The sequence below is a fragment of the Myxocyprinus asiaticus genome, chromosome 20 (genome assembly GCF_019703515.2).
Source record: "Myxocyprinus asiaticus isolate MX2 ecotype Aquarium Trade chromosome 20, UBuf_Myxa_2, whole genome shotgun sequence".
NCBI classification, from domain to species: Eukaryota; Metazoa; Chordata; class Actinopteri; order Cypriniformes; family Catostomidae; genus Myxocyprinus; species Myxocyprinus asiaticus.
Window position 1 is genome coordinate 43,683,696 of NC_059363.1, and position 21,969 is coordinate 43,705,664.

At 38.0% G+C, this 21,969-nt stretch overlaps 1 protein-coding gene across 6 annotated transcripts in view; it reads left to right on the forward strand.

Annotated features, from left to right (window-relative positions):
- The window catches only part of LOC127410947 (protein numb homolog), a 105,156-nt gene that overhangs the window by 68,495 nt on the left and 14,692 nt on the right, over window positions 1-21,969 (forward strand). For 2 of the 6 annotated variants that reach the window (XM_051646231.1, XM_051646230.1), the window contains exons 4-10: window positions 9,941-9,973; window positions 10,448-10,522; window positions 12,720-12,860; window positions 13,227-13,431; window positions 16,362-16,673; window positions 20,552-20,695; window positions 20,780-20,932. In XM_051646231.1, the coding sequence (XP_051502191.1) occupies window positions 9,941-9,973; window positions 10,448-10,522; window positions 12,720-12,860; window positions 13,227-13,431; window positions 16,362-16,673; window positions 20,552-20,695; window positions 20,780-20,932 (1,063 nt within the window). The remainder of the gene's footprint in view (window positions 1-9,940; window positions 9,974-10,447; window positions 10,523-12,719; window positions 12,861-13,226; window positions 13,432-16,361; window positions 16,674-20,551; window positions 20,696-20,779; window positions 20,933-21,969) is intronic. The other 4 variants (XM_051646235.1, XM_051646233.1, XM_051646232.1 and 1 more) reach the window with 3 other exon arrangements.

A 21,969-nucleotide genomic window follows, 5' to 3' on the forward strand; every position in this document is an offset into this window, starting at 1 on the left:
ACATATTGAGCATCTAAAGGGAAGTTGGGTGGCTGCTCCCGGGTCCTTATGCCGGATTCAAAACAAGTTAATCAGAATCAGCTTTATTGCCAAGTATGCTTACACATACAAGGAATTTGTTTTGGTGACAGGAGCTTCCAGTACACAACAATACAAAAACAGCAACAAGACTTTTAAAAAAAATAATTAAAATTGAAAAAAATAAAAATATTGAAAAGAAAAAAGTATATATAGAATACACAATAGACAATATATATATACACAGTGCATCCGGAAAGTATTCACAGCGCTTCACTTTTTCCACATTTTGTTATGTTACAGCCTTATTCCAGAATGAATTAAATTCATTATTTTCCTCAAAATTCTACAAACAATACCCCATAATGACAACGTGAAAGAAGTTTGTTTGAAATCTTTGCAAATTTATAAAAAAAAAAAAAATGGAAAAAAAAAAAACACATGTACATAAGTATTCACAGCCTTTGCTCAATACTTTGTTGAAGCACCTTTGGCACCAATTACAGCCTCAAGTCTTTTTGAGTATGATTCTACAAGCTTGGCACACCTATTTTTGGGCAGTTTCTCCCATTCTTCTTTGCAGGACCTCTCAAGCTCCATCAGGTTGGATGGGGAGCGTTGGTGCACAGCCATTTTCAGATCTCTCCAGAGATGTTCAATTGGGTTCAAGTCTGGGCTCTGGCTGGGCCACTCAAGGACATTCACAGAGTTGTCTCGGAGCCACTCCTTTGCTATCTTGGCTGTGTGCTTAGGGTCGTTGTCCTGTTGGAAGATGAACCTTCACCCCAGTCTGAGGTCCAGAGCGCTCTGGAGCAGGTTTTCATCAAGGATGTCCTCTGTACATTGCTGCATTCATCTTTCCCTCGATCCTGGCTAGTCTCCCAGGTCCTGCCGCTGAAAAACATCCCCACAGCATGATGCTGCCACCACCATGCTTCACTGTAGGGATGGTATTGGCCAGGTGATGAGCGGTGCCTGGTTTCCTCCAGACATGACGCTTGCCATTCAGGCCAAAGAGTTCAATCTTTGTTTCTCATGGTCTGAGAGTCCTTCAGGTGCCTTTTGGCAAACTCCAGGCGGGCTGTCATGTGCCTTTTACTGAGGAGTGGCTTCCGTCTGGCCACTCTACCATACAGGCCTGATTGGTGGAGTGCTGCAGAGATGGTTGTTCTTCTGGAAGGCTCTCCTCACTCCACAGAGAAATGCTGGAGCTCTGTCAGAGTGACCATCGGGTTCTTGGTCACCTCCCTGACTAAGGCCCTTCTTCCCCGATCGCTCAGTTTGACCAGGCAGCCAGCTCTAGGAAGAGTCCTGGTGGTTCCAAACTTCTTCCATTTACGGATGATTGAGGCCACTGTGCTCATTGGGACCTTCAATGCTGCAGAAATTTTTCTGTACCCTTCCCCAGATCTGTGCCTCGATACAATCCTGTCTCGGAGGTCTACAGACAATTCCTTGGACTTCATGGCTTGGTTTGTGCTCTGACATGCACTGTTAACTGTGGGACCTTATATAGACAGGTGTGTGCCTTTCCAAATCATGTCCAATCAACTGAATTTACCACAGATGGACTCCAATCAAGTTGTAGATACATCTCAAGGATGATCAGTGGAAACAGGATGCACCTGAGCTCAATTTTGAGTGTCATGTCAAAGGCTGTGAATACTTATGTACATTTTTTGTTTTGTTTTTTATTTTTAATAAATTTGCAAAGATTTCAAACAAACTTCTTTCACGTTGTCATTATGGGGTATTGTTTGTAGAATTTTGAGGAAAATAGTGAATTTAATCCATTTTGGAATAAGGCTGTAACATAACAAAATGTGGAAAAAGTGAAGCACTGTGAATACTTTCCGGATGCACTCTGTGTGTGTGTGTGTGTGTGTGTGTGTGTGTGTGTGTGTGTGTGTGTGTGTGTGTGTGTGTGTGTATATATATATATATATATATATATATATATATATATATATACACACACACACACATACATACATACATACATACATACATATATAAAATATATATATAATATATATACACACACACATACATATACATATACATGCATACATACACATACATATAAACATACATATACACATACATATAAACATCCATATACACACACACATACATACATATAAACATACATACATACATACATACATGCACATATACGCACACATACATACATATACACATACACATACATATATATATAAGAAGGCAGTTTGTGGTCAACTGCAATATTTTAATATTTTAACAACATTTTAATCTTCTTATTAACCCATTATTTGATTGGACTGACAAAGAATAATATATTTTGACACAAAATATGATAAGAATGCAAATGCAAATAAACCGTATTTATTTTCGAGATGATAACTGGATGCAGAAATTAAACAAAATATAGAGATCATTTGACAACAATGTAGTAAATTCATGATTTTAACTAGGCTTGCTTGCAGAGTTCCATATGAGGCCTATTTATTATTTTATTTTCTATCTCTTATTACTGACACTTTTATTTTTGGGTGCTTTTGATTCTTTTACCAATCCTTTGTTTTGTTTTTTTAGGAATCACTTTGTATGAGATGTTTTTAAAAAGTGAAAGAAATATTAATATGTCTGTATTACAATATGTGTCGCACTGAACTAGCCTCCCAAATTTTACAGTAGTTATTTACACAAGGCTTTTCCATCTTGGTTTGGACTCTGTCTCTAAGTCTTTTTCCTTCTTTCATTCTTTGCAGTACTTTCTCCCACATGTTACCTATTCATATTGTTGTCGTAAACAACTGCTATTTCTCAGCAGTTCTTGATTCTGCAAGTTTCTGATGTGGACGTGACTAAAATGCTATTGAGAGCTGTCCATCTTTGCACCATCTTTACACTGTCTTTAAATGTATTTACACAGCAACAATCACGGGAAACAATGTATAATGCACACAAATGTTATATTTGTGAAAATAAAGAAATGAAGACTGTAGCTTGAATGTGAAAAAAACCCACAAACAAAAAACCTGCAGCTCGATTTTAATGACGTTTGTTAGTTATGTCGTCATTTAGCTCTCAAGTAAATTAGACAATTTTAAATTGCAGATCCCCGGCCAAACATTGCTCCAGTGCTACCATTCCAGTGGTAAAGGGGTTTCAGACGACAGGACATGAAAGTCAACATGGAGGGGAGATTTCCCTAATAATTAATGGCATCCGGTTAAAGCTCTGTTTAATTGCATGCACTGTGTTCACTGGTTTAGCAACCATTTCACTAAAGGAATTATGCAAATCGGACAATGGTGAAGATGCGCCCACAAAATCTGTGCTGAACGCAGTTTGCACAGTGCAGTTCCGAACTTGCAGTTCGGTTCTGAGCGCTGTATAGCGGAGGATGCATCAGACCATAGTAATCCGGCACACTGTGCCGGCACTGAACAGCATCACTCCACTCTCTTACACTCCACTTCATGTCGTAAGTGCGCCTGAATACACCATGCATCTGGATATATGCCATGTTACAATGCACTTCTCCATCATTTGATCATTATTTGATGAATACTGCTGCTATGATTGACAGAAAATGTGCAAACATCTTTTTTTAAATAAAAATCAGGATACCACCTGTTTTCCTCGGGCGGTAATACTGCAAGGTTGGTTGCACCAGGCAAATCGCAGGAAGTTTTGTGAACTAAGCACGAATCTATAATGAGCCAAATTTACATAGAAAAGAGGTGTGTTTGCTTGGAAAAAATTGATAATAAAAATTGACATAGCGCTATTTAAGCGTTTTAGATTGCAGGTGGTTAGTAAAATGCTGAAATACTTTGCGCAAAAGTGCCGCAACTGTTTAGTGATTTTGCCCCACTGTGTTTCTGATATGTTTCTTTCCTCTCCTTGTGTTTTTGTTTACTTACTGATCCTTTTGTTTACAGTCCTTCCATTTTTCTTAATGGCTTCTGCCTGCTCTTTCCATCTCGCTCTATATCTGTAGCATCAGTGGCAGTTGTTATGAAATAACATTAGTCACTGTCATGTAAACTCCAGTCATCTTCTTTCCATTTGCATATGTAATGATGTGAATGCATTATGATGTTTTATGATTTTTTTTTTCTAAGCAGGTTTGTTCACATGCGCCATTAAGAGCATCTCAATCCCATTCTGACCACTTTTTCTAACACAATGAGCATTGCTTTCCTCCCATGGCCATGCGTGAACTTTAGCGTGCATGTACTCGCATTACAGTAACATTATTAACATTAACTCTGATCTTTCCAAAGCACGTTACTTCTGTCTCTTTCTATGAAACTCACCGTGCCCTTAACTGATGTGTGTTCAGTATATAATGGATTTGGTGGGCATGATTAAATGAACTGAAACCAGAACCTCAGTTAAGGGACTTGAGGCTCGGTGTAGATCAAGGGAAGTGAGTCTTAGGCTTGGTGAATGGTGCACTTCTGTGCACATTGTACATTTATTGGATTGGAAGTATGGCATTACAGTGGGACTAAACCAAACACCCAAGCCAGAATTAGTTCATTCCTTTTGGCGTTGCCAGCATGAGACTCACTTCTGATGCCTCAGCTTTTAAAATAATTTTCTGTGTTCAATCCAAGCTCTGTTGACAGAAAGTTTGACATGCTGTCTATTTCTACAGGATTTGATTTGATTTTTTATTTTTATTTTTGTTCTATCATTTTGAAAAGAGTGGTAAAAATAAGCTAAAGCCATTTATCATTAATGCACTTAAAATGAGTCCATAGGACATTACATTGCGATAAACCTTCAAACACACTTTATAGCCTTTCGCATGATATGCGCAACAATGCCAGAAAGTGACTTGACATAACTCTTACTTTGAGTAAATATATTTAAGAACATAACTTTTTACTTGCCAATAACTCTACCACTGGAATTACATCAGTAATTACACATAAATATGTTCTTCTGCTTTGAAAAGTAGTTGCTAAAAGGACAGTTTGAGCAACGTAACAGCTGCAATAAAAATTAATATAATAAAAATTATTAATATAAGCTACGACTGTCAATCACTAAAACATTTTATTGAATTAATTATATGACATGCTGAAACACAATTAATCGCATATATAAATATTGGCTGGAAAGGCCCCCCAAATAAAGATAAGTCAATATAAAAAAATAATACATAGTAATTCAAATAATTATATATTACATAAAATAATTTAGATTGAAATATATTGCATTATTGTGGCAGACAATTAAAGCATTGATTAGATAATACAAAAAGTGGCTTTAGAAGTAAAGTTTTTGTTTTATTCCCATATTAAACAAGTCTACAGTTGACAGCAATATTTGTAATTATTGTTTTACATTAGGGATGTCAATTTAATGTGTTAATTCAGTGCGATTAATAATCAAAAAAATAATGCGTAAACAAATTAATGCAATTAATCATGTCCCCGGACAATAATAAGGAATATTCCTACCATTGGAGCAATTTAAGCTTGAAGTACCACCTGTTTTCTCCAGGGGGCAGTAAGCTGTTTAGGCAACACGCATCATATACAGAGAACAAATCATACTTATTCACATCAGACAGCATAAACAGAGTCTCGTTCTTGTTCAAACACAGCTTGATGGAGCACAGATCTCGAGACGTGTATTTCCAAGTTTCTAACTACTTTAAACTTGATACAGCGACCTAAAACACTGTGTTTATGATGCAACGCAACCAAAATGAGACACTCCAAAAGCGTCCGTCTGACGCAGGTCTACGTTGACGCATCCTTAGACAAGCCCTAAGCCCTAATATACAGTTGTGCTCAAAAGTTTGCATACCCTGGCAGAAATTGTGAAATTTTGGCATTGATTTTGAAAATATGACTGATCATGCAAAAAAACTGTCTATTTAAGGGTAGTGATCATACGAAGCCATTTATTATCACGTAGTTGTTTGGCTCCTTTTTAAATCATAATGGTAACCGAAGTCACCCAAATGGCTCTGATCAAAAGTTTACATACCCTTGAATGTTTGGCCTTGTTACAGACACACAAGGTGACGCACACAGGTTTAAATGGCAATTAAAGGTTGCAGTAATGGTAATTTCCCACACCTGTGGCTTTTTAAATTGCAATTAGTGTCTGTGTATAAATAGTCAATGAGTTTGTTAGCTCTCACGTGGATGCACTGAGCAGGCTAGATACTGAGCCATGGGGAGCAGAAAAGAACTGTTAAAAGACTTGCGTAACAAGGTAATGGAACTTTATAAAGATGGAAAAGGATATAAAAAGATATCCAAAGCCTTGAAAATGCCAGTCAGTACTGTTCAATCACTTATTAAGCAGTGGAAAATTCGGGGATCTCTTGATACCAAGCCAATGTCAGGTAGACCAAGAAAGATTTCAGCCACAACTGCCAGAAGAATTGTTCGGGATACAAAGAAAAACCCACAGGTAACCTCAGGAGAAATACAGGCTGCTCTGGAAAAAGACAGTGTGGTTGTTTCAAGGAGCACAATACGACGATACTTGAACAAAAATGAGCTGCATGGTCGAGTTGCCAGAAAGAAGCCTTTACTGCGCCAATGCCACAAAAAAGCCCAGTTACAATATGCCCGACAACACCTTGACACGCCTCACAGCTTCTGGCACACTGTAATTTGGAGTGATGAGACCAAAATAGAACTTTATGGTCACAACCATTAGCGCTATGTTTGGAGAGGGGTCAACAAGTATTGTGCTCCTTGAAACAACCACACCGTCTTTTTCCAGAGCAGCCTGTATTTCTCCTGAGGTTACCTGTGGGTTTTTCTTTGTATCCCAAACAATTCTTCTGGTAGTTGTGGCTGAAATCTTTCTTGGTCTACCTGACCTTGGCTTGGTATCAAGAGATCCCCGAATTTTCCACTTCTTAATAAGTGACTGAACAGTACTGACTGGCATTTTCAAGGCTTTGGATATCTTTTTATATCCTTTTCCATCTTTATAAAGTTCCATCACCTTGTTACACAGGTCTTTTAACAGTTCTTTTCTGCTCCCCATGGCTCAGTATCTAGCCTGCTCAGTGCATCCACGTGAGAGCTAACAAACTCACTGACTATTTATACACGGACACTAATTGCAATTTAAAAAAGCCACAGGTGTGGGAAATTAACCTTTAATTGCCATTTAAACCTGTGTGTGTCACCTTGTTTTTGCATGATCAGTCATATTTTCAAAATCAGTGCCAAAATTTCACAATTTCTGCCAGGGTATGCAAACTTTTGAGCACAACTGTAAGTGCTTTAACAAAAACACCTTCTTTCGGCTGCTCCCGTTAGGGGTCACCACAGTGGACCATCCGTGATCCGCATATTTGAATTGGCACAGGTTTTACGCTGGATGCCCTTCCTGACGTAACCCCCAGTGGCTGGGGGACTCTCACTCACACCTACGGGGCAATTTAGAGTCTCCAGTTCACTTAAACTGCATGTTTTTGGACTTGTGGGGGGAAAATTACTTTCTGTGGTATTCGACAGCATGCATAGATGCTGTGCTTGAAGCTTAACTTGTATTGAATCCAGAACATTTGTTTAAGAAGCCACATGAGGTGGCAAATCCTAAAAAAAAAACTACTATTCAAAGCTATCGCCATCACTAACATAATGATATACATAAGAATACTGTATTAATAAAACTCACATAGTGTATTAATACTAGAAAAGTAACAGCACCAGTAACATCAGCACACACAATGATAACACAAGCAGAAACAGTACACATGGTTAGTCTGATGTCTGATCGGTGAGCTAAAAGTGTGATCTTTTTTACCTCCCCAGCTCACATCTCTCAGTCACTCTTAACATTGAAACTCCTTAAACTAGAGTACAAACTCACACACTCACAGTCATTGGACATTAGTTCTGTTCCAAAACCTAGTAAGCTTCCTACTTAGACGGCATTTAAATGCATTACAAGGCTGTTCCAGAAGGGTAGACAGCAACATTGTGCTGCCTTTTAAGAGGGCCAATAATATGAAAAAAAAATATATATATATATATATTCACTAGTGGACGATTCGAGAGAAATGTTGAATGTAAATATGCTTGTATTTCGTTCAGCACTGAAAAAGATAGATTCAAATAGTTTATTAACTTGATACAATTTGTACTGTTTTCAACAATTTTTGTGTGTGCTACGTAAGGGATAATGTTCAGCCAGCCTGTCATTATCGCAAAATAATCCATGACAGGGTGATCAGGCTTATTATCTCACTTATTACATGACTACTTGCCAAATAAATATATAAATGCACATGAAATATTGATTTGAGTTGAAATTGTTTTATTAGCTAACTTGCAAAAATCGCAGCGTGATACGATAGAACAGGAGTCAGAAAATTGCCCACAATACCCGCATGACCAGTCAAATGTTGGGCCCTATAATTTTCATGATGCAGAAAAAACAGACAAATTTGCGCAATTGAATAATAATAGAAAAAAAACTGAATTAAGAGTAAAATGCGGATTTAACAGAATTTGACACATTTAGAATAAAATGAATGACAATTTTACTGTTACTGCAAATTTAAATATGGCCACGATATGGCAATTTTTGGTTATTGAATCGCAAAAGGATGCAATTTAATTAATTAAATTAATTATTTAATTAATTAAATATGCTCAGGAACATTTCAGTATTTTTAGAACGGGGCGCTTATTAAAAATGTAGCTAGAATACACATAGGAACTCAGTCTTCACTCAGCTTTCCATCAAAATAAAAGCTTGATTCAACTGAATTTGTGAAATTGAAGACATTATGGCAAAAATATTTTACTACTGTAGAGAAAAATGTATTATTCAATGTTGGAGTAGTAGTAGTAATACTAACAACAGCAATAATTTAACAATAAATTGTTTTATATTAATTGTATTATTATTGTTATTATATTTAATTTGCCACTTTAATTGATCAATGAGTATTCCAGAGAGCCATGTAAGAAGTAAATTATTAAATTTATATATATATATATATTACACACTATATGGCCAAAAGTTTGTGGACTCCCCCTTCTAATTAATGAATTTGGTTACTCCATTAAATCCAGTAAAGAAAAATCTTAATGTTTCTTTATGTAATGGCTTGGGCTTTGTGTGCTTTCAAATTTGTGGCAACTGTTTGGGGATAGCCCTTTTCTGTTCCAGTATGACAATGCCCCTGTGAACAAAGTGAGGTCCATAAAGAAATGGTTTACTGTGTCTGGCGTGGAAGAAATTGACTGGCCTGCACAAAGCCCAGACCTGAACCCCACTGATCAGTTTTGGGGTGAACTGGAACAGCAACTGTAAGTCAGGCCCCATCGACCAACATCAGTTCCTGACCTCACTGATAGCCTTGTGTCTGAATGAGAGCAAAGCCCTGCAGCAATGTTACTACATACAGTATAGTGAAAAGCCTTCCCAAAAGAGTGGAAGCTGTTATTACAGCAAAGGGGGAAATTGATGCCTAAGGTTTTGAAATCAAATGTTCATCAAGCACATATGGTGTCTACAAACTTTTGGCCATATAGTGTGTGTGTGTGTGTGTGTGTGTGTGTATATATATATATATATATATATATATATATATATACACACACACACATACATACATAATATATAATATGTAATATAATTATTATAGTTAGTTGGTTAGTTAGATTATCACATCTTTAGCTTAGCAACATGCTAAAGTCAAACTATATAGGAATCAAACGCGAGTCGATTCTTTGTTGCGCATCAATCTTGTGCACTATTTGTTATGCGCTTTGAAGGGTGTTCCAAAAAATGAACTTAGAAGATAGCTGCCTATGTAGACAGTAGACATCACTAGGTTTTGGAACAGCGCTGTTGAGTGTCAGTTCATCTGTAACCCTCTCCTGCCTCTCTTCCCACCCCAACACCCCTTATCAACCTTCCATTCCAGGACAGAAAGTTCTTCAAGGGCTTCTTTGCAAAAGTAAGTTCTGCCGTGTGGATTTATGTGTATAAATTTGTGTGTGTGTGTACTTTTTTTCCTCATAGTCTTTAAACACATCTGGAATGATAGAAGATTGTGTGCAAAGGGGCAAATGGGGCAAAACTCATTTTGTCTCCTTTCACGTAAGCAAAGTGTGGGTGTAAGAACTAATTTATACATGTATTTAAGTGTGAAAACACAAGCTCCCTCAATCAGGATGTGTGAGTGTGTGTTTGTGAGTCTCACTTCTACTCTTGTTTACGGGTACGCCTCCTCTTAACTCTCTGCTGTAACATTCTCACAACTCAACGACTTTCTCTATTTTCAGGTGTTGTTTGTAGATGAAAGTACTTGTATATTAAAGTCCAGGAGGGTGAAGGGACTCAACAGGGGAACTTGTGGAACAAACAACTCTTTTCTCTCTGTCTCTTTGTGACTCATATGTGACTGTTTGAATGTTGTCTCTTCACACAGGCGGGGAAGAAAGCTGTGCGGGCCATTCTCTGGGTGTCTGCGGATGGCCTGAGGGTCGTAGATGACAAGACAAAGGTACTGAAGGACTCCAAACTGACCTCTGATGTGTTTTCTGTAACCACAGAGCAAATGCTTCCCTATTATTGTTCTCAAGCAATATTCATGGACCTAAATAGAATAAAGTTCTTAACAGGGTTGTTCTCCCAAAAGTGACATTTTTTAGAGGTATGCACGGGTATTAAGCTGAAGCCCAAACCTGGCCCTTACCAAAGACAAATTCACCCATATGGAACTTGTTTTTCATGACATCCTGGGGTGCTGACAGTCTTAAGATTTACAGTACATCCTGACTGCATCTGTATTTTTAAATAAAACTGCAAAATGGTAAAATGCATAAGAACTGCACTTTTACCTACAAACACTCCAAGACTGATCCAGTGTAAGTTGACACATGCATAAATGTCCAACATGTTCTGTTAGGAGCAGGTGAGTTAAGTTTTCTGCAGCTTTTTTTGCCACCTGCTGGCGAGAGCCTGTTATTGCTCATCACTGCATGAAGGCCTGCTGGATACAGTGCATCCGGAAAGTATTCACAGCACTTCACTTTTTCCACATTTTGTTATGTTACAGCCTTATTCCAAAATGGATTAAATTCATTATTTTCCTCAAAATTCTACAAACAATACCCCATAATGACAATATGAAAAGTTTGTTTGAAATCTTTGCAAATTTATAAATAAAAAAAAAATCACATGTACATAAGTATTCACAGCCTTTGCCATGACACTCAAAATCGAGCTCAGGTGCATCCTGTTTCCACTGATCATCCTTGAGATGTTTCTACAACTTGATTGGAGTCCACCTGTGGTAAATTCAGTTGATTGGACATGATTTGGAAAGGCACACACCTGTCTATATAAGGTCCCACAGTTAACAGTGCATGTCAGAGCACAAACCAAGCCATGAAGTCCAAGGAATTGTCTGTAGACCTCCGAGACAGGATTGTATCGAGGCACAGATCTGGGGAAGGGTACAGAAAAATTTCTGCAGCATTGAAGGTCCCAATGAGCACAGTGGCCTCCATCATCCGTAAATGGAAGAAGTTTGGAACCACCAGGACTCTTCCTAGAGCTGGCCGCCCGGCCAAACTGAGCGATCGGGGGAGAAGGGCCATAGTCAGGGAGGTGACCAAGAACCCGATGGTCACTCTGACAGAGCTCCAGCATTTCTCTGTGGAGTGAGGAGAGCCTTCCACAAGAACAACCATCTCTGCAGCACTCCACCAATCAGGCCTGTATGGTAGAGTGGCCAGACGGAAGCACTCCTCAGTAAAAGGCACATGACAGCCCGCCTGGAGTTTGCCAAAAGGCACCTGAAGGACTCTCAGACCATGAGAAACAAAGATTGAACTCTTTGGCCTGAATGGCAAGCGTCATGTCTGGAGGAAACCAGGCACTGCTCATCACCTGGCCAATACCACCCCTACAGTGAAGCATGGTGGTGGCAGCATCATGCTGTGGGGATGTTTTTCAGCGACAGGAACTGAGAGACTAGTCAGGATCGAGGGAAAGATGAATGCAGCAATGTACAGAGACATCCTTGATGAAAACCTGCTCCAGAGCGCTCTGGACCTCAGACTGGGGTGAAGGTTCATTTTCAAACAGGACAACGACCCTAAGCACACAGCCAAGATAACAAAGGAGTGGCTCCGGGACAACTCTGTGAATGTCCTTGAGTGGCCTAGCCAGAGCCCAGACTTGAACCCGATTGAACAACTCTGGAGAGATCTGAAAATGGCTGTGCACCGACGCTCCCCATCCAACCTGATGGAGCTTGAGAGGTCCTGCAAAGAAGAATGGGAGAAACTGCCCAAAAATAGGTGTGCCAAGCTTGTAGCATCATACTCAAAAAGACTTGAGGCTGTAATTGGTGCCAAAGGTGCTTCAACAAAGTATTGAGCAAAGGCTGTGAATACTTATGTACATGTGATTTTTGCATTTTTTAGTTTTAATAAATTTGCAAAGATTTCAAACAAACTTCTTTCACGTTGTCATTATGGGGTATTGTTTGTAGAATTTTGAGGAAAATAATGAATTTAATCCATTTTGGAATAAGGCTGTAACATAACAAAATGTGGAAAAAGTGAAGTGCTGTGAATACTTTCCGGATGCACTGTACGTCAATGAAGTATATGACAATACAGAATGTTTTGTTTTTGTAAAAATCAAACCGACAGCTGTACTTAAATGCATTTTGCCGGCTTTGTTGTCAGGATCTGATTCTGGACCAGACAATAGAGAAAGTGTCGTTCTGTGCTCCGGATCGGAACTTTGAGCATGCGTTCTCCTACATCTGCAGGGACGGAACTACCCGCCGCTGGATCTGCCACTGCTTTATGGCCATGAAAGACTCGGTGAGAACTCACATGTGTCGTATCAACTCCAATCATGATCAGGTTATATGCAGGCATATCAGTGGGATTAACTGGGACTAACTGCCCTCTAATCTGATGTCACAACATCTTCCTTTGCACCTCATAAGGCAGTGTCTGTCCTTTGCATGACCCTTGACTTGCTGCTGTTGTCGGCATCGGTGTTAGCAGAGTTCTTGATGCTAATCTCTGCTGCACGGCCTAGTTTAATCCAGTCTTATTCAGCCAGCTGTATCTTAATACAGTCTCAGTATCTCAGATTCTCACAGGTTTTGATGTGCATTTTGATGTGTTGATTTTGTGTGCATTTACCTGATTAACAGGAGATGATGTGTGTGTTTGTGACAGGGGGAGCGTCTGAGCCATGCGGTGGGCTGTGCATTTGCTGCTTGTCTGGAGCGCAAACAGAAGCGGGAGAAAGAGTGCGGCGTCACGGCCACTTTTGACGCCAACCGTACCACCTTCACACGAGAGGGCTCCTTCCGTGTTACCACAGCAACAGAGCAGGCGGAGCGAGAGGAGGTCATGCGGCAACTGCAGGATGCCAAGAAAGGTGTGTGTGGGTGTGTGTGTTTCGTGTGTTCATTGCATTAGATAACAAAATTTCAAAGCATGCAAGCAAATGATGCTAGAGTTTTTCTCAAAACTAACTTCTGAGAACTTCTTAATCAGCTTAATCTTAATTCGCAGTGATTTTTTTGTAGATGTATGAAGTCAGTTCCTCCCAAGTTCACTCAGTTGTCCTAGCAGAGTAACCACTGGTGGAAAAATTAAAACAATTCTGTCATCATTTACTCATCCTGATGTTGTTCCAAACCTAGATAATTTTTTTCTTCCATAGGAATGTAAAATGAGATGTTAGGCAGAATGAATGCTTAAATCACAACTTGCTTTCATTGTATGAAAAAAAGAGCAGCGTCAGCATTCTTCAAAATTGCTATTTATTATTAATGTGTTATTTTTTATTTTTATTTCTTAAGTTTCATGGTAGAAAGCAGTGTTTCTGCAGGAAAAATGTCTCGAGAAAACACAACACACAGTGCTGGGTAGTAACGGATTACATGTAATCTGGTTTATGTAATCAGATTACAAAAATAAAATACGTGAAATTCGATTAAATTACATTTTAAAATACTCATTAGATTAGTTACTTTCTATGGATTACATGATTACATATTAATCAGTTTTTAATGATTCCCCTAATTATTCATTTATTTTATTTAATTTTTTCAATCTTTAAAGTTTTGCATTGGAAATCAGCCTACCGCTGATATCGTTAGACCAAAGTTTCTCATGATGAATAATCATACAAGTAACTAAACACTGCTGATGTAGAGCTGTGAAATACTATGTCTACATCATATCCAGTGAATTTTATTATTGATTCTGGAAATCTGAAAAAAAAAATACAAAACAACAGCAACTCAAACCTGAAAGACATTAGGTAAGAATATTGAATATTCTGAATATTCTTAACTAATTAAGAATAATTCACATGATCTTTTTCTGCCAAAAATAAAATGTGAGTAAAACACACACACACACACACACACAAAAATCATATCAGTTCTCATATTTTGATTCATTAATTAAGTTTTCTTATGCATTTTAGCAACATTGTCAAAATCAGGGCTGTAAATCAGTTACATTTTTTTTAAACTAAGTAATCAGACATTTTTCTGTGATGAATCACGATTAAATTATGGTACATGATAAATTACAACAAACATTTAAAAAATCATCATAAATATATATACTTTGTCTCAAAGAACTTGCAAGAAATTGGTTAGTCATCATTTATTTTAATTATTTAAATATGTACATGTAAAAATGTACTTTTTTTGCAGATCGAGTTAATTACAGTAGACACATTTTTACAGGTATTAATCTTTGATACAAGTGTATGTATACATGCCATAAAATCAATGGACATGCTGTAATTAAAAGCTGGGCAAAATCTTCTGCCGTTTTCCAGTGGACTTTTTTTAAAAGGATAAAATGGGCAGATTTAATTCCTATCAAACTTTATTGGCAAGAGAAACTTAAGTGTACATTGCCAATGCATTATTAGACAGTATACATACAGATATAAAACATATTGAATGCTGAAGTATAATTTGCTGAATTTTAAAATCTCAAAACTATTATTTTCTCTGACTGCAATTAAGTCTCTGCAAGTATACCCATTTCGCTTTTGAAACGGGTTCAGATGAAAGTCAGTGAGTGTTTTTGAACAATGCGGATACAGCAGCTTGCCCGTATCACTCACCTGCTTAAAGTAAAGAATCTTCATTCTTCGTACAGTAAATCCGCTCCTGTATTTATTATGCCCGGGACATGCATTGAATAAGCATGCACTGCTTCAAACAATCCCTTTCTGTGCGAGGATGTGCAGTTGAGGAAAGCGAGTACCTCCTGGGAATGTATTTACTGTATATTAATGTTAGCCACAGAAAGTGGGGAAAAACATTAGTGAAGTTTCACCCTTGTTCAAAAGTGCCTGGGTTTGTTCCTGGCAGGCAGCAGATGCCCTAACCCCGCCCCCACCATAATCGGAGCCTGTAAGGCTGAGTCGCCTGTCAGGAACAACTCGGGACACCTTTCTCCCATTGCGTGAAGTCCCAGAAAGTTAAAAAACAAAAAAAAACAAACGGATACCGCATAAATTGTGTAAATGTTTTTAATGCGTTAAACTAAAAATATTAATCGCAGAAATTAACGCATTAAATTTCCCAACCCTAGTAAAAATAGTATAGTTTATCCTACTCAGATGCATGTGGCATTAAATAAACAAGAGTTATATTAGATTAATCCAAATGTAATCCAAAAATAATCAGATTAGAATATCTAAAAAATATAATCCAAGAGATTACGTTACTGATTGCAATTTTAGTCGTGTAATTTTTTTTTATCAGTACCGGATTGCAATTATAAAGTAATCTACCCAGCACTGATTGCATGTAATCTGGACTAGGTTACAAAAAGATTACAAAAAGTGTTTGTAATTAGACTACATTATATTCTAAAATGTTCATTATCATATTTCAATTACTATTGGATTACATTGTTTATTTCAAAATAGTCCAGTTCACAGTCCACATTTCCTAAATAACAGCAATTCTCTTAAATTAACATGCTAACAACACAAGTTTTTTATTGTCTTTCATCCTGGGTAACCAGTTTTTCATGACCCTTTTAGCACTTTTTAATGTCTTAAAAATAGCAAGTTACTGTGTGATTTAAAGTTTACTAATGTTTAATAAAAGCTTTGGTACTTAATACATTTAAAATTAATGATTAGATTAATCAAAACATGCATTTGGTAATCTGAAAGTAATCCAAATGTAATCAGATTAGATTACCTATAAAGTGTAATCTAAAAGATTACATTACTGATTAGAATTTTAGTCAGGTATTTTGTAATCAGTACTAGAAGTAATCTGCCCTGATGGCACGTGACCCTTGTAACCCTTGTTCTCCCAGCAGATTCGGAGGGTGTGTTGGTTGTCTCTTCTGTCACGAGTGCGTCTAACCCAGCGGTCACCCTCGCCGGACCCAATGGCTCGTCCTCTTCTCCTCCTCTGCCTATGGCCTCACTGGCCCTTCAGGAAGCCAATCCTCACGCCATCCCCCGACGCCACGCCCCTGTGGAGGCCCTCGCCCGCCAGGGTTCATTCCGGGGTTTCCCGGCGCTCAGTCAGAAAACGTCACCCTTCAAACGGCAGATGTCACTGCGCATGAATGAGCTGCCCTCCACCATGCAGCGCAAGTCTGATTTCCCCATGAAAAACACAGGTGAGCTTCTCTAAGCTTAGCAGCTCCTGTTCAGGGTTTAGACCCTTTTTCCTAATGCAGTGACTAGACATTGATTGTTTTTGAAGGGAGTTTGCTGTGCTGTTACAGTGCTTGCAACCCAGTACTGTATTTGATTCCTCTTTTTATTAGTTGTGTTTGCTAAGCATCACTATTACTTATCCTCATATTTTGGGTTATAGATTTCAGCAAACCTCTAACCCTAAGTATTAAACTTGGACGCATAAGTCACCGTTTATGCATCGGACATAAATGATACTTCAAATCATGTGTCTTTTTGAGGAGAGGTGTGCTACTACATTTCTCAGACTTACTATATTCACCTAGCAGACATACATGGGTAAAAAAAATAAAGAAGGGGGCTCTTCTCACTTGGGCCTGTAAGCAACCACCCAGAACACCCTAACAATATGCTAAAAACTACATGAAACAATTCATGATGGTGGGTTTTGTATGGGCAAGCACCACTCACATTTTCTTTAGTAAAGTAAAAAGGTACAAAACTTGTTCTTCTCCACAATTATTGGCAGTTAATTCAGAACAAACTTGTCGATGACCGGTACATGAGAGATATTTGTGTTGGCACTCCTGGAAGTGTCATTACGCAGATGTGTTTGCAGCATCGGATCTGTGCAAGTATGCCAATAAGACAAATCCATAAGGCGAGTAATGCTTCATGTACAAAAAAATTGACTTTCAAGGATTTATACCTTGTCGTCATGATTAACACAGGCTAATGACTTGGGTAACTTCTGTCCTGTGACACTATATTTTTGCATTAATGCCAATTATCTTGACAAAGTGTTTCCAAACCAGTTTTTCGCGACATTTGAAGTATTGACAAAGAGTTTATGCGCTAGAGTTAAACGGAAGAATATTATTTCGACACTTGTGAAATTTTAGCGATAATTTGCATTTCCATCAGCTATATCGGTTAACTTTTTGTTGCGCTACACCTTCTGTCATAAAAAAAACTTAGTTATTGAGACTTGAGTCGCGACCAACAAATAGAGCCGCACCCCCGCGACTTGATCAATACAACAGTTTCTATTATCCTAATTAACTTTTAATATGTGTAACTTTTAATGTTTCAATGTATTTCGTCCTAATCAGCCTCACATAGCTATAATGGAAAGCACCATCGGCTCCCCATCCCCCTCTTACACAAACTCTCTCGGGAGCAAAGTCAGCGCACCCCCTGTGACTCACTGGGATTGTAAACAGTTGTTTTGCAATGGAAACGCTGTACAAGAATGGCGACACTCGCTGCTGCTGAGACTTAAACTTATGCTTGGTTCACACATCCTCCGTGAGCGTGGCGTGAGCGGTTGCGTTGGACATTCACATTGGCCGCGTCTCTTCCGCGAGAAACAGCAGCGCCTCTGCGCAGGAAATAAAGTTATATATGGGGTCCTACGCCAAATTTTTTCTTTAAGGTCATAATAAGCTGAGGTTATTGCTGCTTCAAGGACAACAGCGGGCAGTCACTTGCACTTCATCTTTATCAGCACACTTGGTTTTGATTGGTTAATGTTGCGTCTGAACCTTACATCTAGAATGGCAAAAGGTCCGGTAGTTTATTAATTCTTTATTTATTTTATTGAGTTTACTTGCATGCAGACATATAAATTGTAGTGTATTATAGGTTTGGTTTGAATAATCTCCTGATTATTTTAGTGTTGAACTGCACCCAGAGCCGCTGAGCTCAGCATGAGCCGCGTGGCAAAAATAAGCTCAATGCCGAAACTATCGCCCACTGCCCCGTCTGGAACACTTCACCTCGTGACTCACGCTTGCAGTGTAAACGGTGTCATCTGTTAATATGGGCGCCGAAATAAAAACGCACCATTCACACCTCGCTCACGGAGGATGTGTGAACCCGGCGTTACACTTTTTGGCAATTTGAAGATGTTATTCCTGAAGATAGCCACTTTAAAACAGGCAATTCAACTCGCGATCTCTCTCTCTCTCTCTCTCTCTCTCTCTCTCTCTCTCACACACACACACATACACACACCCGTACACACTACCTTGTTACTCCAATGCCAAAAAGCAGCACATCCTCCGTTGCTAGTTCTAAAGTGACATTTTCGAACTAGCAATGGAGGCTTGAGCTGTATCAAAGCTAGATACACTTGATCAATACAACAGTGTCTATATTATCTGAAATATCTGTGGGAAACACCCTCGTGCTCCCCCTCTCACACACACTCCCACACACGTGGACACACAGACATACGCATACGCACACACTCATGAGTGAAAAACAGAAACGTCATGTCAGCGCACACCTGCATCTTAGTGGGGTTGAAAACAGTTGTTAAGGTTTGCAACGGAAATATGGCGGCACTCGCTGCTGCTGAGAAGTGCTTAAACGTACATCTTGGCGATTTTGAAGCGATGTTACTTCTGATGAGAGCTGCAACAAAAAAGGTCATCCCACAGGCAATCTTTCTCAGTTTCTGAGCTTCTCTCTTTCAGTCCCTCAAAAACAGTAAAGCAGCGCACGCCTCTCAATCCTCCGTTGCTAGTTCTAAAGTGATGTTTTTGAACTAGCAATGAAGGCTTTAGCTGTATCAGAGCAAGACGCTGAATCCATAGTGGAAGAAAGTAGTTCCTCTCACAAGAGCATTTTTAGGGACGAAAACCAGAAAATGTCTTGAGAAATAAAACCCTGAACAATGTATTAAGGTGTGGTAACTGTGGTATAAGCAGAATAATTGACGATGGACCGTTGAATTATTGAGAAATAATGCATACCTGAGATGGTAAATATATAGTTATAATTCTGAATATATAAATGTAAAATCTGAATATATAGTTGCAGTTATAAATCCTGAATATAGTTGTCAATCTGAATGTATAGTTGCATATCTGAATATACAGGTATGCTTATAAATATATAAATATTATATAAATATAAATATAACATTTATAAATGTAAATCCTAAATTAATTAGATTTACAATTATATATTGGGATTGAAAGTTAAATATTCAGATTTACAACTATAAATTCAGAATTTCTATAATTATTTCCTGTTTGCCCCAAATACAAATTATTACTAGTTTAAAACTATGATCATTGATCAACCATTTTAATGTTTATTGTGTGAAAGTGTTTATCAATTTTTTTTTAAAATTTCAACTGTCCCACTGTTTTGGCATCATTTGTACCACACTAAATTTTTTTGCCCCTAATAAAGTTTTGTCAAAAGTTAGTGTACTTTTAAACCAAGTGGACAGAAGTGTCAGTGAAGAGCATGTTTGGGATGAAATATGAGACAAAACAAAGAAAAATGAAATGAAATATCACTTTTGAGCTGAAGATTTTGATTTGGCATAATTTCCAATAAAACTATTATTTTGACAAATTACATGAAAAGTGTGTACATTTTATTTAATTGTGTGTGTTTAGGTTACATAAAATGTTAACTCTGAAATTAACCTTGGCAAGACAAAGGAGTCAAGACATTTTACTTCAAAAAATATCATTTCCATCTGCGTCATTTCCAACACAGAATTCACAACACAATACAGAATTTGAGATGGTGAAAAAAATACTGTGGTGCAATTTTAATGACCTTTTAGGAAAAGTGAGAAGAAGAAAAAAAAAAACATAAATCTCCTGTTATCCATGTACATTGGACTTTGTTATTAGATTAATTAAAATTAAAATTGTGTTTCTTCCACTTCGGCATTCTAAATAATTAAAAACATTTATTGAGAATGCGTAAAATATTTTAACCAAACTTGACTTTTTTCAAATCCACAGTTCAAAAAGTGCCCGAAGTGGAAGAAACACCATATATATGTACAGGAAATGCTGACCTAATGAATCTTGTCCTCTGTGTTTGTCAGTGCCGGAAGTGGAGGGTGAGGGTGACAGCATCAGCTCTCTGTGCACTCAGATTACATCCACCTTCAGTGGACCCCCAGAAGACCCGTTCTCATCCGCACCTATGCCCAAACCTGCCTCCTCACCGCAGTCACCCTCTGCGCCAGGTGAGCACCACAATCACGCAGCAGAATGGTGTGTGTCTGTATGTGTTATCATCTTTGTCCCTAATCTGTACATTCTGTGTGCAGGTGTAGTCAATGGTTCGGGTCCTGTCTTTCCGCCGCCCAGCGTCTCTGTAACTGCTATAGCTAACTCCCCCATCCTACCGCCCCCGCTGCCTGTCCGAGACACTAACCCCTGGGTCAAGACCCCGAGCACAGCGTCAGAGACAGCACATACAGGTAGGAGCCCTCTCAGCTTCCTGCCACAGGAAATGCTGAGCATGCACAAAAGTGTCATTTAGATTGCACTGTGAGTAGCTGTTTGGTTGCCTGTTAATGGCTTGTGTGCTTGCGTTATACTTTTATTAAATAAAGCAAAAATATGGATTACAGTGATGCACTTAAAATGGAAGTGAATGGGGGCCAGTCCATAAACATTAAAATACTCACTGTTTCAAAAGTGTAGCCACAAGATGTAAACAATATACATGATAACATTATTTTAGTGTGATAAGATTGCTTACTAAGATTATTTGTTAAAGTTATGTCCAATATTACAACTTTGTTGTCATGACATTGAAACCCTGTAATCCCAGTATTGTGTACAACTTCACACAATTAGTAATAGTGGTCGACCAATGTGGGTTTTTAATGGCAAATGCCGATATATCACAGTTTAATAAAGTAAATAAACATAAAATTGGAAAAAAAATTTTGACTTGGAAAAGCCAAGTCAAATAACAACATATATCATACAGTAAATAAGACACATCTTAAATTTCATCATTGCTTTCCATTCATTTTTTCCACAAAAAATAAATAAATAAATAAACCAAATGGACAAAACATACACCCATATCCACATAGCAAAACAGAAAATATACAAGCAAAAATAAAAAAGCAAATAAAAAGGCAGGGAGATAAAAAGAAATTCACAATATATTAATTATTTTACAAAGAAAAAGAAGGTATACAGTGCATCCGGAAAGTATTCACAGCGCTTCACTTTTTCCACATTTTGTTATGTTACAGTCTTATTCCAAAATTGATTAAATTCATTATTTTCCTCCAAATTCTACAAACAATACCCCATAATGACAATGTGAAAGAAGTTTGTTTGAAATCTTTGCAAATTTATTAAAAAAAAAAAACGAAAAAAAAAAAAATCACATGTACATAAGTATTCACAGCCTTTGCCATGACACTCAAAATTGAGCTCAGGTGCATCCTGTTTCCACTGATCATCCTTGAGATGTTTCTACAACTTGATTGGAGTC